The 17,213-nt window shown below is 39.3% G+C and overlaps 1 protein-coding gene across 1 annotated transcript; it reads right to left on the reverse strand.

Annotated features, from left to right (window-relative positions):
• Positions 1–314: 314 nt before the first annotated feature.
• On the reverse strand, positions 315–15,887 carry SNRPC (small nuclear ribonucleoprotein polypeptide C). The gene is made up of 8 exons (XM_073884831.1): positions 15,768–15,887; positions 13,404–13,552; positions 13,019–13,061; positions 8,357–8,465; positions 5,351–5,440; positions 3,873–3,977; positions 1,348–1,404; positions 315–915 (listed from the first exon to the last, which is right to left on the reverse strand). The coding sequence occupies exons 1-8, from the start codon at positions 15,885–15,887 to the stop codon at positions 791–793; spliced, it is 798 nt and encodes a 265-aa protein (XP_073740932.1). The 3' UTR covers positions 315–790.
• Between the last annotated feature and the right edge of the window lie 1,326 nt (positions 15,888–17,213).

Raw genomic sequence — 17,213 nt, forward strand, 5'->3', positions numbered from 1 at the left:
AGTGCCGATGGCTTACTTTCTAGATGTTTCTCTGAAAATAGCCTACTTTTATAGCCCAATGATATAACAAATGACATTCTGAAGACAACTTCTGTACCATGGAAATCTGCCTCATTTTACCATTACTATTAGAAAGTTTTCTGATAAAAAAAAAAAGTTTTCTGATTAAGCCCAAGAAAAAGAGGAACTAAGAGAAAGGAGAAGCTGAGGTTAAGGCAATCTTCAGCTGACATACAGAGACTGGAAAGTCTTTTTCCCTACTTCAGCATAAAAGATTTAAAATTTTCCACTTACTACACCAAATGCTGCTCATGTGAAAAAGTAACCAATTGTGCTGTTTATTGTTTTAATCAACAAAAAGCTCTATAAGTGTTAGATTTACCAAGTCTTGCACAAAACAACTTTACTAAATAAAGGCAGGGTGTCCAAAAGGACTCACTATAGCTAAGGAGAAAGAATGTCATGCAGAGGGTATGCTGCAGAGAAAATGAGCTAGAGAAACAACTGGAATATTTTATCTCTTTTATAATACAGAGGGGAGAAAAAAAGGGAGCACGTTTTTAACTAAAACAGTTGACAATTTTATTTTCACATTTCACAATACAAATGAAAATTGCTTTTTTTTTTTTGTCCCACTACTCCCCGGCAAAAACTATTCTCTCTTTGATAGGAAGGGGGAGCAAGTCTTCCTTGTCCTGCTGTGAGAAAACACCCAGAGTCACAACACCATGATCTCCTGGTGAAGTAAACAAGTAATATAAAATGAACATAAAGAGGTTCCTATCTCTTCCTATCTGTCTGGTCGAGTCATTCCTGGCCGAGTGGGCACCATCATGGGACGGGCAGGAGGTCTCATCATTGGGGGCCCAGGCATCATTGGCATGTGGCCTCCCATAGGTGGCCTCATTCCAGGAGCTGCAGGACAAAACAAAGAAAAGGAAAAAAGAGAGTCAGAAAATACTACTTATGAGCCAGCTTGATGGGACTTCCATTAAAGACAAAAAAGTAGCCCCCCCCTGCAAAATGCTGGAAGAAAGACATACTTGACAGAAGAAATGCAACAAATTCATCACATCTGTAAATTACTTAGACATTCTCAAACAAAGAACAAAGGTCAACACAAGAACCATATGGGAATCACGATCTAATGATAGTAAGGGGTAAACTATTAATAGACCGCTTTCCAGAAACCACCAGGGACACTAGTTTCCTAAACTGACCTTTTCTCACTCAGGGAAATTCATAACTAAATTACATATTACTGAGTCAGCATTTTTAATCAGTTCTACCCACCATAAAACCAGGAGCTATTTCATGAATGTACACAGGCACAGAGGACAATCTTACCACTAAGCGTTTGTTCGGAGTTGTAGGAAAGGTGAGCAGGAGGCCCATGCTGAGAACCTGTTAGTAACCATACTTAGCTCAAGTCAAGAAAAATAGGCAATAATGTGATTTACAACAATTAGTGCACACACAAAAATCTGATTTTTCTAAGGCAAGTTAGAAACTGTTAAGAATTTTTTGAAGTGTCCCATTAATATACCAGCCAAGTAAATGAGCCAGGGAAGGGAGGGCCAGCAGAGGTGGAGGTTGAGGAGGATTACAGACAGCTTCACAGAATTGATAATATTCTACCTCCTCAGCTGAGTGGTGGGTTCACGGGTATTCGTTTTATTATTATGCCTCATAATTTTCAGGTCTTCTTTTTAAATATCAAAATTTACACAACTACTTATTAAACCATTTTGATTAAAGGCTTGCAATAAATGGTTCAAGAGAAAACTATATTCAAAGCCGAATACAGTCTTTTCACAAAAAGTAAAACACAAGTATATGCAAAGACACAACAAGTACAGAATTTTTTTAAGATAATTTTAACAGGAACAGAGAATACTACTGAACTTCCAGGTGTCTTACTAAAGACCCCACCATAACGTAACCGATATTCAGCATTTCCTAGAGGAAACTCATCTGGACCAAAGACGGAAAACGAGGCACCTGAAAAGTTGTTTACTTTGGTCTCCATAGTGCATTTAACTGTGATTAGTTGCCAACATTGGCAACTAATAGCCTAATTACTAGTAAGTAGTAAGTCTAGATTCCTTTCTTCAACTTTTTATTATGGAAATGTTCAAACACACACAAGAATAGAAAAAAAGAGTATAAAGAACATCCATGTACCCATCATCCAGCTTCAATAATTATCCACCCCTGGCCAACCTTCTATCTTATCCCAACCCATTCTTATCCCTGCCCACCCCCAACTACTTAATTAAAATAATCTTATGTCAACCGCAGCTGAAGCTGAGTTCTAGAAGCCTTCTTTAGGTGTGTCATGCATTTACCAGTCCACCAAAGCCCTAACCCCTCTGAGAATTCGAATTTGTGACCCTGATTTAAGAATGCAAAAGTAGCCATGTAAGTCGCTTTGTTTTAGGTTCAGAAGCTGGTAAGGCAGGAACTCTTATCTAGACTCTCCTCACATCCCTCTAAATGATACCCACAGCGAGCACACTGAATGCTTCTGGCTAGGAAGCTACTCTAATACCTTCTTGTACTTTGTCTTACCAGTTGAATTGGAGGCTTCTTAACGGCCATTGTATTTACTCTAATTACATAATTTATTCTGCAAATCAATAAAATGAGTATAAAAAAGAATTGTTTGGGGAACCTGGGTGGCTCAGTTGGCTAAGCAGCCGCCTTTGGCTAGGGTCGAGATCCCAGGGTCCTGGGATCGAGCCCCATATCGGGCTCCTTGCTCAGCAGGGAGCTTGCTTCTCCCTCTGCCTGCCACTCCTCCTGCTTGTTCTTGCTCTCAACGCCCCCCCACCATGTCAAATACATAAATGAAATCTTAACAAAAAAAAATCTTAACAAAAAAAAATTTTTTTTTCCACAAAAACTAAGTAGATATTTGGAAAAACTCAAGTAAATCATCCCAAAAAGTGCTCACAAATTTGGTAGGTGAGAGGATCATAAAAGATTGGAACTAGATTGCCTCGCAAGGTTTCTAACCTTGAAAGAAAATGAAACAAAAGTTGGTAAAGAATGCATTATGGGGGGCGCCTGGGTGGCTCAATCTGTTAAGCATCTGCCTCTGGCTCAGATCATGATCCCAGGGTCCTGGGATGGAGCCCCGAGTTGGGCTCCCTGCTTGGCGGGGAGTCTGCTTCTCCCTCTCCCTCTGCCTGCCGTGTCCCCTGCTTGTGCTCTGTCAAATAAATAAATAAAATTTTAAAAAAGAAAAAGAATGCATTATGGATATGGTTTATTGATTTAGGCAAGAAATAGATTGTGCTCCAATCAGCAGACTCATTTTCAAAGCAAAGGCCCTGATCGACTATCAGAAAAATCTGCAAATTAATCTATTCTCATGTTTATGTTCAAATAAAATGTTTGTTATCTCTCTTCCTGAATAGAAGACAAACTACAGTGCTAAGGCCTTTTTCATATACTAACGTGGCCTAGTTAACCAGCAAGATTAAATCAGCAACAAGAGGTAGCTCTGCTTCAAATCAAAACTGAAAAAAGTAGCAGCACAAGTATTTACCTACCCTTCCCTTTATCTCCCCTTAGAACAAACTCATTTACCCTTTTCTCCATTATAAACGGCCAAAAGTCAGAAGGTGGCAAGTAAGCAGCAGGGAGGGAGAAGAAAAAAAAGGGCAGCCTTATCCTGTTTTTAGTAGTACAAGGTCTTTGGGTATCATCCAATTACACTGATAAAATAAATATTTCTTTTTACCAGTACAGATTTGCCAAATATAATTTGTTGCAATAATATGTTTAGACAATGAATTAAGAATTCCATTTAAATGGAGAACTAAAACACAATGGAACATCATAAAAGGAAAGAGATTCAAACTTACCAGGTCCCACTGGCATCATCCCAGGAGGAGGAGGGCCCATCATTGGCATCATGGGAGGGCCCCCCATATGGGGCGCTGGCATCATACCAGGGCGAGGAGGACCCGCTGGAATAACGAATGGGGGCGGAGGTTAAGATATGCTTACGTATTAATATTTTCTCTTCTGTAAAACTAGTAGGGCCTCACAGTGCAGTCCAAGTTCTGGAACAATAGACCTCTTATGGTTTCTTTTATAACAGCAGATCCACAAACATCAATATGTCACAAAACTTTAGTTACTTTATGTCCAAAAAACAAAAACAAGACTTGTCTAAACAGGAGTATAAAATGAAATCAGGTTCTCCAGGTTAAAAAAATTCCAGAAGTTTTTTTTTTAAAAGAGTATTATGCTGTCTGTAGAGCTATCAAACTAAAACCACAAGTACCTAATTTCAGATTTGTTTTTTAAAAAATCAAAATCTTTAAAAGATTCTTTGGAAATACAAAGATGTGTATGCAGAGATATTCTTGACAGTATCGTTTACAACAATTTGGAACAACTTAAATGTCCAACAATATGAAAATGGTGAGGTTAATTACAGCACAGTCATACTATAGATTATTCTACTATTAAAAATAATGGAGTTGGGTGCCAGCCAGCCAAAATACAGAATAGAACAGAGAGGTGACCTGAGAGCTCCTGTAACCCAAGGCCTGACCTGGTCCCAGGATGGTGGAAGCCCAAGAAGGGTTTAGTGGGCCATTAGTGGTCTACCTGCATTAGTGTGCAATTATATAAACAGCCTACTTCTCCATGTTTATACCCAGAGTTACTTACAGGACCAAGTTTAGGTTTCTGAATTCACTTTCAATCTAAGCCCTTCCAAGAGAGCCAGGGAACTTATGGCCTAGTTACTCACTTTCCTTCTGTCATTCAGAAACAAAAAACCTTCACAGAGAGGAGAGGCCTTTGATTCACTCTACTTTCAACTATCCAGTTCTTGTCTTTTCCAAGGTATATATATATATTGGTGTTAGGTGGGTTAGAAAATAGGAAGAAAGACTGAAGAGTGTATCCACTACTTTACTCTTCCAGTGTTGGGTTCACAGCAGTAAATAATTTAATATACTCATCAAGTAAGTATGGTGATTAACATAATAAAAAAATTTAAAGTAAAAAAATATATACTCATCAATATATTCATATATTAGCTCATCTAATATAGTAATAATTTAGCTCATCTAATCACAGGTACATTCTGACCTTTCCACTGAATTTGTCTCAAACCCACTTGGGATGTTACAAATACAATATCCTAGCAATAAGCCAATGTAACTCTGAAGATATTTCAGAAATGATACCACTGAAGTTTTCTTTTACTATCTATATATTCATTCAATGAGCATTCAAAAGTCAACTGTGAGATAATCTAACAAAATCAAAGCATAATCTGCCCCCCTGAAGTTATGGCTGCTAAGAAAAAACTTTATAAACTTACGGAGACTGGGGGGAGGTGGGATCATTGCCCCTGCAGGAGGAGGAGCAGAGAATGGAGTAGGAGGTATCTTTCCTTGTTGAAATGCAGCAGCTTTGGATAGAGTGAGAAAAAAAAACAACACAGAGTGAATAATAACTCAACAACCCATTTACTAAAATAACCCTTCTCTTTTAAATCCTTAATGGTCCCATTTATTTCACTTTACGTCATTTAAGATTACTACCTCATGGCCTCTACAGTTTTTAAATCAACCATAGGTATTCACCAGCAAAAATTACAATTAATTGGTGTACTGATTTGGGTTTTTTAACCCATTTTTATTTAGTCAGCATTTCTATGGCTGAATTATCTATGGGAGAATGGAATGAAGACCTCCCATCTACCAATGTCTTACCAAAGAGATGAAGACATCTTTAATCTGTAGATGCTATTCACAAACAATTTGAACCATGCAGTTTTGTTTGAAAAATGTGTGATACCTGCCCAACGGCCAGGCTTTGAAAAACTTCACATCATTTTGGTTTAGCGTTTTGAAATTAATGTACTGAGCTAAGAGACATGAAAGAGAAACAAAGATTTTAAAGCAAGAGCCTGCCCTAAAGGAGATTACGATCTTAAAAAAACATCCAATACAATCACCTTTTTTCTTTCAGACAATATGAGGCACAAATGAAAACAAAAGAAATTGAAGATAATTAATATGTGGCTTTACAAAGAAGTCACACATAAATACTAAGATATATACTCATAGTTAACTATACTGGAACTAAAATTAATAAATAAAATAAAAATAAAATGTACACTCATAAAAGCTATTCCTAAATATAAGTCCTTTCCGATTCAGTGCAATCTGCAGCCTAAGGACACCCTACCTATCCCCATTCCACCCCCACCAGTGCAACGTAGGTCAAATTACTCAAGTAAATCACTGCTAACTCCTACTAAAGACCAGATCCAAAAAAAATGACTTAGAAGTGGAGATTTCTTTATGCACAGCCAGCTACTCATATGCCTCTGAATACAGCCTGTGCTCTACAGGGGATCATATCCCAACAAGGGCTTTTCCAATCAAAATGATACCTCCCACACCCTAAGCAGAAGGACAACTTGTAGAGACTGAAGAGGGAGTAACTAAGCCATCGGCTCAACAGTGGACTCAAAGCCAACATAATCATGGACATCAATATCACATGGTATGTCCCTGAGGGCTTGCCTTCTCTCTTCCAAAAGTCTTCCATCAAAAACATTTACTCATCCTAAACTCTTTTGCTGCATACAAAAAACAACCAAATGAATATAATTCTAACCTTTAATACCAAGAAATTTCTCACATCTTTTCAAATAGAAAAAAAAGATTACATTCTAATTCTTTTTTCTTCCTTTTTTTTTTTAAGATTTTATTTATTTGACAGAGAGAGAGCACAAGCAGGGGGAGCAGCAGAGGGAGAGGGACAAACAGGCTCCCCACTGTGCAGGGAGCCTTATGCAGGGCTCAATCCCAGGACCCCAGGATCATGACCTGACCCGAAGGCAGTCGCTTAACCGGCTGAGCCACTCAGGCGTCCCATATAATGTATTTTTTCAAATGAAATGGGACAATGTCTGAGATTTGCTCCTTAAAAATCCAGGATGGAGAAAGGGAGAAGATGAAGGTATTTGGTGGCTCTCCACTAGGGGCAATTTTCACCTTCCTGGGGACACTGGGCAATGCTTGGGGACATTTTTAGTTGTCACAATTGGGAAATGCTATTGGCATCTAGTGGGTAGATGCCAGGGCTACTAGTGAACAGCCTACAATGCACAGGACAGCTCCACAACAAAAAATCATCCAGCCCCAAATGTCAATAGTGCTAAGTTTGAGACCCGGTATAAACACAACAAGACTGCTGCAACTAGGTGATGGAAATTAGGGGTGGGGGTCAGCCACGGGAGGTTCATTCATTAACCCGTCTTTCTCTTTTTTTGATATTTTCCATAAGCTTTGCTTTTTTCTTAAAATTGCAACACAATCAAAGCCCACATTTGCCTGCCAGCTCTGAATACAATAAATGAGAAAGGCCATGTTTAAAATACACCAGCATGATCTAACATAGAAATGCAACATCTTCTGTCAGTGTCTTGAACTCAACTAACCTAAACAAATATTTCCCAAATTAAACAAAAAGAGGGGGGCCTGGGTGGCTCAGGTGGTTAGGCATCTGACTCTTGATCTCAGCTCAGGTCTTGATCTCAGGGTCGTGAGTTCAAGCCCTGCGTTGGGCACAAAACAAAAAGAGTATGGCATGTCCAACAGAGGTCTAAAACGTACTCAGAATACTTTGTCACATCCATTACTTCCTTCTTAACTGAGTATCTTTATCAGGACTACAAGAATAAGAAACTCAAAGTCTCTCAAACTCTTTGAAGGTAACTACAAACCCACCTCCACATTTTCCTATTACAAAGGAAAATAGTTCTAAACACTATGATCAGGGCGCTTACATGGCTCAGCTGTTAAGCATCTGCCTTCGGCTCAGGTCATGATTCCAGGGTCCTGGGATAGAGCCCCGCATCCGGCTCCCTGCTGAACAGGGAGCCTGCTTCTCCCTCTGCCTCTGCCCCTCCCCCTGCTTGTGCTCTCTCCAGCTCTCTCTCTAATAAATATATAAATATTTAATATATAAATATATAAAATCTTTAAAAAAATAAAATAAAAATAAAAACTATGATCACTATAAAGGAGGTTTCACATAAATTTGCTACAAAATCTGTTCCATGTCAATAAAGAAATTATTAGGCAACCCATTCTTCTCTGTCCCACTTCCCAATCTAATCAATACCTGATTCCTCTAACCTCAATAATTATTAATGTGTTCCTACATTCCCCAGGAAACCAATGACCTTCTAATTCTTTCATTGAACACAACAGAATGCTCCTATTTATCACTCAGGATGAGTCAACAGAGAGACAGGGATGAGAAAGAATGGGACCATTCTACCACATCAGAACAAGAGACTAAAACGTACTTGTTTTGTCGATCAGGCTCTGAGCCTGCTCTTCCATCCATTTCTGATAGTAGTCTTTCACATTCTCTTTGTGTTTCCTACCACTGCAGTGTGTCTTTCTCACAGATGGCTGTAAGACAAAAAGGTCATATCAGTCACAGAAACAAGTTTTCCCAACTAGAAATTTTATAAAGCCTTTCCTTTATATAGGTAGCCTGGCTACCTTCAGCAGCTTTAGCTGGGTGCTGAAGCATCCTTTACAAACATTATCCAACAATGTACTGTGGTCATTTATCTACTATATTAATCATCTGAACCAGAGGTCAGCAAACTATGGCCCATGGGCCAGCCACCTGATTTTGTAAAACAACAGAGTGGAACAGCCACATTCATTTGTTCAGGTATTATCTGTTTCTTTTCTCTACAAGTCATCACAACAAAGACTATATGGTCCATAAACCTAAAATAATTACAATCTGGCACTTTAAGGAAGAGTTTGCAAACTCCTGATCTAGAACGTATTGCCATTTTAATGCCCTTTCTTAGATTATTCCATAGCAAAATAATATAGCTTACATACATTTAAATTATACTGTATATGAGAATATCTTCTTTTAAATGACTATGGGTCTAGAATACAGACTATGTGAATCATATACAGACTTTTGTCTCTAGCCCACTGATCCTTTTGTTCTTTAACAGCTTGACTGAGGTAAAATTGACATAAGATAAACGCCACACATTTTACCATCTGTTTAACATTTATTTAACACTTACTACATGCCAAACATCATGCTATGCACTTTGCAAGGAGTGTCTCAATCATCATAATAATCACACGTGCATGATACAATGGGATATTAATCAGAAAGAATGAATCACTGATTCACACAATTATGGACGAATCTCAAAATCATGCTCAGGACGCCTGGGTGGCTCAGCCGGTTAAACATCTGCCTTCAGTTCAGGTCATGGATCTTGGGAGTTCTGGTACTGAGCCCAAATCAGGCTCCCCGCTCAGCAGGGAGTATGCTTGTCCCTCTGCCCCTCCCCACCGCTAGTGCTTGCTCTCTAATAATCTTAAAAAAAAAAAAAAGCATGCTCAGCAAAAGAAATAAGACACACAGAGAGTATATACTGTAAGATTCCATTCATATGAAGTTTTAAAACCAGTTAATAATGATCTTTCGTAATAAAAACCAGATCAGTCGGGGCTAAGGGTGCAGGGGATGGACTGTAAAAAAAAAACACAAAGGAACTTTCTGGGTTAATGGAAATGTTTTATATCTCATGTATACACCAAACTGTATTATTTGCCAAATCATCAGACTGTACACTTAAAATGTATGCATTTAATCAAAGCATAATTCAATAAAATTGATTTAAAAAATCACAAGCCTATTATCTTCAATTTATGCTGAAAGACTTGTCTTTTTTTTTTCCAGATGCCAAGATTTTCATAACTTTATTCTTTGGTGAAAGACTTGTCTTAAAACACATAGCTGGTAAGTAGCAAACCAAGGCCTGGAGCCCAGATCTTACTCAGATGCTCCTCACGGCTAACTACCTCCTACCGACACATCCTCTCGTCACAGGATTGCTTCAGTAGCAGCAGACATGACCAGTATCACATGACCACAGACTGTCTTTTCATGGTCTACATTTCAAAATATTGTTCCCTGACTCCCCAGTGACTGATTATGTAACACGATGAGGCCTTAAGCCTAATAAAATCATGCCTAAAAATCAGCAAAACTCAAAAGTTGCAGCGCTGAATGTTTACTGTATTTCAAAGTCCACCACAGGGAACTGCTTCAATCACTATGGAATTTTCCTATTTTCACTATCATGTTAGAACAACAGTATTAAGGGTTCCTGACATTTCTCACAAAGAGACATTCATTATAAAGAGATACTTTTCTTTTTTTTTTTTTAAGATTTTATTTATTTGAGAGAGAGAATGAGAGAGAGAGAGAGCATGAGAGGGGGAGGGTCAGAGGGAGAAGCAGACTCCCTGCTGAGCAGGGAGCCCGATGCGGGAATCGATCCCGGGACTCCAGGATCATGACCTGAGCCGAAGGCAGTCGCTTAACCAACTGAGCCACCCAGGCGCCCTAAAGAGATACTTTTCAATTCTCTGCTGGCGTTAGCAAGATAAGCTATAAAAGGGGAGAAGAGCATTGCCTACTTGCAGTTTCAGAAAATTATGATGAGGGGTTTGATCTAGAAAGGGGGCTGATCAAAAAAACAAAACAAAATAAAAAAGTGGGACTCTATAGGCAAACTACTGTAATACCAACTTATTGGAGGAGTCCCATCCAGGACAATCTATAATAATATTCAGAACTATTATTACTTCAAGAGGAGCCATCCTACTTAGATGTTCCACAAATTAATACTACATCTGACCAAGTGTTAGAATTCTAAACGAAGTGACAACACAGAAATCACTGGCTACGGTTCTTGCAGCTACTATTCAAGATGACAAGATGATCAAGAGTTCCAGTTTAATCACATTTCTACAGAGGCAACCAAAGAGAGCTGTAGTTTTCAATGTGTGGCTCACAGGCATCTAAAGGTGTCTCAGACCCACCTTTCGGGGGGTCTGCAAAGTCAAAGTAGTTTCATAATAATACTAAGACATTACTTTCCTTTTCCACTGTATTGACATTTGCACGGATGATCCCAAACTTCTGGCACTTTAGAATAAATCAAGGCAACGGCAACCCAATGCATTAGGGATTGTTGTATTTTTCAACACCATGCACTCACAGGAAAAAAAAAAAAACAAACCAGTTTCACTGACACTGTCCTTGATGAAGCAGCAAAATTATTAATTCTACTAAATCTCAACTCTTGAGTTCATGTCTTTTTAATATTCTGGGTGAAAAGTGGGATGCACAAAGTATTTCAGCTGCATGCCAAAATATGATGCTATTTCAAAGAAAAGCGGGAATGCAAATAGTTCAAGTTGTAAGCTCTACCAGCTGCCTCTTTAATGGAACATCATTTTTACTTGACTGAGAAACAAACTGGAGATTCAGACTTCTCAGAAGTAACTGAAGTGAGCCTATCACTTCAAAGGAAGCAATTGGTAGTATTTATTGCCAAGGGTAAAATTTGAGCGTTCAAACAAAACTCAATTTTAGAAAGCCTTATCTACTACCATGAGCTTGTCAGCTTCCCAATACTTAAAAGCCATTTCTGATTAGACTGTGACATTAATGTGAATTTTTATATTACATAATCAAATGTGTCAACACATGGAAGACCTGTATAACTGAGTGAACCAATTTTCCAATATTCATTTTCCAAATGACCAAAGCATGTTACAATATCACATCTGGAAAAGATTCACTCAAAGTGCAAGAGAGATCAGTGAAATTGGGGGCATGGTGGACAGGGAAGGGCAAATGGAGAGAGAGAATCTTAAGCAGGCTCCATGCCCAGCATGGAGCCCGACAAGGGGCTCAGTCTCACAACCCTGAGATCATGACCTGAGCCGAAATCAACAGTCAGGCACCCCTAAATCAGTGAATTTTGACGTAACAGAGTATGAAAAGTTTGATATAGTTTCAGATTCCATACTGCAACTAGTTTGGATGCAGTAATACAAAGTATTAAAGAATATCTACAATTATCTAAAAAGGCTAGTAAAGAACCCTACTTTTTTTCAACTCCTTATCCATTCTTCATACATTCAACCAAAACATAGTGCAACAAATTTAATACAGAAGAATCCAGCTATCTTCCATTAAGTCAGACATTACAGAGGCTTGCAAAAAGGTTAAAGCAATGCCATTCTTCACACTAATTTTTTTCTTTTTTTTGGAAAATAGCTCTTTTTCACTTATAAAATGTTACCTGTATTACAAGTAAAAAGTTTGTTAATGTTACTTTCAAATGAATCAGTATTTTTTAAATTTTAAGTTTTAATTTCAAATACAGCAAATATTAGTAATTAAAGCAATATAACTGATGTAACTAGTTTTTTTAATAACCCAGTAATTTTTATGAGTGGAAAGGGACCATGAGACAAAAAAGTCTGAGAGCTGCTGGCAGAGAAGCCCTGGAGTTAGAGTGCTTAGGCTAACCTTCTAGCTCTGTACAACTTACTGGTTTAGTGACACCCATTTACCCATATGCTGCCTCAGTTTCCTCCTCTGTAAAATGGAGATAATACTAACCTTATACAGTTATCATGAGCATTAAACAAAATGATACATGTAAAGCATCTGGAACACTGCCTAAAACACAGTAAATATTCAATCTTAGTTGGTATTGTTTGAGTTTTTAATCAAATCAAAGTAAAAAACTCAGTTTCAAATGTAGGCATTTCTTTCCAGTTTAATCAATCAAACGTTTGAGTGCCTTGTCCCAATCAAATATTAAACTTTAGGACATGTCCTTGGAATTTCTACTTGTCATACAAATTTTTTTTCACCTTCAATTTTGCTAAAGCATTATTACTTTGGGTCTCAACTGAAAACACGAACTGCTGGAAGACCAATAACTACAAATTATGAAAACAGTTACAGGAACGGTGGGGGAAAAGAAATCCAGATTATTTTCCCCACGCAGCACTTAAACCTCAACAGGATGAAAAGCACAAATTTACACCTAAAAAAAATTTAAACTTGTTACGCACAATGTGTTCTGAAACTGAAAAGAGACACTACTTACAGAGTCATGGGTGAGGTACGTGTCGCAGTAGTCACAATAAAACCTGGAAAGCAGTGGAAAACAAAAAAAGATTAGACGACCACCAGTTAACAGATGCCCATCCACCGAAGTGCTGTTCAATGAAGGCAAATTATAAAAGTATCTATTCACGATTCCAAGACAGCAGACAAAGCGACCTGACACACACTAGGCTTTTTTGTTGCCTTGCGCAGAGTCGACCTACAGACACTGCAAGAGGACAGTATCTAGAACTGCCAGGCTCCTTCCCCCACACCCTCTCGCTTCCCGGGAAACCTCAAGAGCTAGAACCCTCTCTGCATTCCCCCACTGGGCCACAGTCAGCGACCGTGACCGCGAACACCCGCAGATTCCGGGCCCCACTCACTTAGGCATGTTGCTCTGCAGGCCGTTGGCCACTCCGTCCCGCGCCGCCCGGAAATGACGCACACAGCAAGCGCCGACGCCGCGGAATCGATGAGTCAAATGCGACTCCAGAAACCCTACCCAGTCATCCAATCCGCTGGCCGCGTTGCGCTACGACAGCCGTACCCGCGGCGGCGGCCGAGCGAGAGGCGGGGCTTTTCTCCTTCTCCCCCTCACCTATAGCAAGGCGGAAGGGGATGTACGAAGGGTCCCTGTGAAGTTCAATCCACGCCCCTCAAATTTCAATCCTTGATGCTTCCGGAAGCGTGTTATTCGTTCTTTCGACAACTTTCTAAGCATTTCCCGCTGTGTACCAGGTACTGCTATAAAGGCTGAGAAAGTCAGCAGTGAACAAAACAAAGATCCTTGCCCCCGTGGAGTAGACAGTAGGAGTTGGGAAAACCAAATAATAAAGTCAGTATGTAGTCAGGTGGAGTCAAGTGCAGGGGGCGTGGGGATGGGGTAGTGAAGCAGGGAAGATAGGAGTTCAACTTTAAGACAGAGAAAGCTTGCTGAGACGGTGACAACTGAGAAATAATAGGTTTCTTAAAGCCAGATGCAAACGGTTTTACATAGCGTCTCTTTTCTGAGTCTCATTAACCCTAGGAGGTGGTAGAATCCCTAGTTTCAAGTGCCATCTCCCGCTTACTAGCCCTGCTGCCTGATCAGGTTATTTAATCTTTCTGAGCCTCAATTTTCTCATCTGGAAAACATGGATAATAATTACTTGTGGGGCTTACGGAAGAATTAAATGTGAAAATGCTTGTAAAGTGTGTAGTGCAGTATTTGTACATACTAAGCCCTCCCCATATGGCAGTTATATTTACATTACATTTACAAAAGGGGAAATTGATAACTACTAACTTGCCCACAGACCTAACCTGTTTAGCAACAAGGCCAAACTTCGGCCTGGTCTATTAGACTCCAAAATGGCCCGACCTCTCCCAGATAAGGGGAATGGAGAGGAAGAGTTTTTGATTCTTCATATTCTCTGATGGTGGAGTTGCAACCAAAATAATAACTGCTACTTGGTATTATTGCTAATAATAATATGAATGTTTACTATGTCCTAGGTGCTTTGAATGCATTAATTCATTTGATCTAGTCAACAATCCTATTATTCACATTTCGGGGTGCTTGGCTGGCTCAGTAGGTAGGGCATGCAACTCTTGATCTGCGGATCAAGTGCCCCACCTTGGGTGTAGAGATTAGTTAAAAAATCTTTTAAAAAATACTTAAAAAGGGGCACCCGGGTGGCTCAGTCGTTAAGCGTCTGCCTTCGGCTCAGGTCATGATCCCAGAGTCCTGGGATCAAGCCCCACATCGGGCTCCCTCCTTGGCGGGAAGCCTGCTTCTCCCTCTCCCACTCCCCCTGCTTGTGTTCCTTCTCTCGCTTTGTCTGTTTCTGTCAAATAAATAAAATCTTTAAAAAAAAATACTTAAAAAATCCTATTATTCACATTTCAAATGAGGAAACTAGCTTTAACAAGGTTAAGCATACCACAAAAATTACTTCCTGGTCTTAAAAGAAAAGTTAACCACACAATGAAATTATCAGGCTTTCGGGGAGCCTGGGTGGCTCAGTCATTAAACGTCTGCCTTTGGCTCAGGTCATGATCCCAGGGTCCTGGGATCGAGCCCCACATTGAGCCCCGCATAGGGCTCCCTGGTCTGCGGGAAACCTGCTTCTCTCTCTCCCACTTACCCTGCCGTGTTCTCTCTCTGGCTGTCTCTCCGTGTCAAGTAAATAAATAAAATCTTTAAAACAAAGAAAAAGAAAAAGAAATTATCAGGCTCTCATCACTCTAACAGTGGTCAATCTTAGCATTACCAATGGTGGAACAATCATATTATGTGTTTCCTGCTAGGATGAAAACATTAAGTAGACATCATCAACTATGACCTATTACCAAAATTTTTCAATTGGATCTAATCAAGTTTATAGGATAGGCAAGAGGATCAAGCTAACTAAAGCAAAAGGCAGCAAACAGATTCAGAAGGCGAGATATTCTGTAGGATAAATGGCCCCTTTCCTTCAAGTCAAGAAAAGATGTCATTCTAGATTTAAATGTTTTTAAGAGACATATCAATCAGACATAGAGTATGGTTCAGGGTTAGATCCTAGTTTGGACAAACCAGCTCTAAAGGACATTTTGTGGAAAATATCTGGGCATTAATGTGGCAGTTTTAAAAACCCATCTTTGTGTAGTCACCTTGAGTTGATTCTTCTCAAAGGGGATAGATTTGTCAACTATTTTTATTTTTTTCCCCCGATTTCCCTCTGTGCCGATATTGGGCCTGCTTTACCCTCAAATCCGTTCCTCACCTTTCCCTTGCTCTTTTCAGTATGGCATTGGGGGAATGCTGCCATAAAGGCTTTGTGTCTTGGACTCCTGTGGTGGTTGGCTTCCAGGCTGAATTGCTGGGCAACATCTAAGGGAGGCATTCCTGGAAATTGGAGAGATTGAGGAAATAGGCAGAGTATCCCCACTTCCACCTCATCCCTAACCTCAGGCTGTCTCCTCCCACCTACCTGGCTCCAACTTCTAGCAGATGATCCTAGGCCCTGGGCTCTGGTAACAAGATGTCCTTCTTCTGTCTCTCCAGTGTGAGGGCAGCAGTAGCTTCTTGCTATTGTTCGTCTCTGCTTCACTTTTCTCTGTTTCACTTTTTGTCTCTGCCAACCCCTATATAAACCAATTCTCTGAATTAAATTCCCTCAGTTTTAAGGACTTAGAGTTGTCTGTTTTCTAGGACTCAGAGAGTGACTTTATTTCCAAGTTCCAAAGGGTATCTCCCTGAGTCTTGTTTATGCGCCCTAATATCTGTAAAGCAGTGCTTTTCACACTTTTCCTTTGAGTGTCTCAAGCAACTGAGAGAGTTCATTTTTTACCCTCATTCTCCTAGATCTCGGGTGAAAATCCCAAGTACCTACCTGAGCTTGAAATGCCCTTGAACTTCTATACATCTTAAAAACTCACAATGTTTGCAATCTACTTTATAAATAACATTTATATTTTTCAATTTCTTTTAAGGTATTTTAAACTTAAAATGTATTTTGTTTATTTATTTTTGCATAAGTAATAAGTACACATGGTACAAAATTAGAAAAGAACAAAAGTATGTTCCCATACACACACACCCTTACCAGTTTCTTGCAAACCCTTCCAGATATATGCAAATGTAAACATATGTTTCCTGATTCGATTTCCCAATACTGCACAGTAATTTATAGTATAGATGTACCTCAATATATTAACCAGTCTTCTATTGATGAACACTTAAATTGTTTCCTGTCTTTTGTTATGACAATGATGCTGAAGCACATAGTTAATTGGCACATATATTTGTAGGATGGATTTCTAGAACTGGAGTTACTAGGTTAAAGAGCTTTGCATCTATCATTTTGAAAAATATTGCAAAATTTCCCTGTATTGTGATTGTATTTAAGAGTGCATTTTCATCTTTTCAATCTAGTAACTTAAAAGTGTCATTGTATTTTAATTTCTCTTATGAATAGAGTTGAGCATTTTTTTTCATAAGTTAAGAGCCTTAAAGAATCTGGGGCGTGTGGGTGGCTCAGTTGGTGATGTGTGCAACTCTTGATCTCAGGGCTGTGAGTTTGATACTCACATTGGGTGTAGAGATTACTTAAAAATAAAAAAAAATCTTAAAAAAAAAAAGAATGGGGCACCTTGGTGGCTCAGTCAGTGAAACATCTGCCTTCGGCTCAGGTCATGATCTTGGAGTCCTGGGATCAGCCCTGCACGGG

This window comes from Callorhinus ursinus, unplaced genomic scaffold, assembly GCF_003265705.2.
Source record: "Callorhinus ursinus isolate GAN/ISIS: 27379988/994484 unplaced genomic scaffold, GSC_fseal_2.0 scaffold59, whole genome shotgun sequence".
Classification (NCBI taxonomy): domain Eukaryota; kingdom Metazoa; phylum Chordata; class Mammalia; order Carnivora; family Otariidae; genus Callorhinus; species Callorhinus ursinus.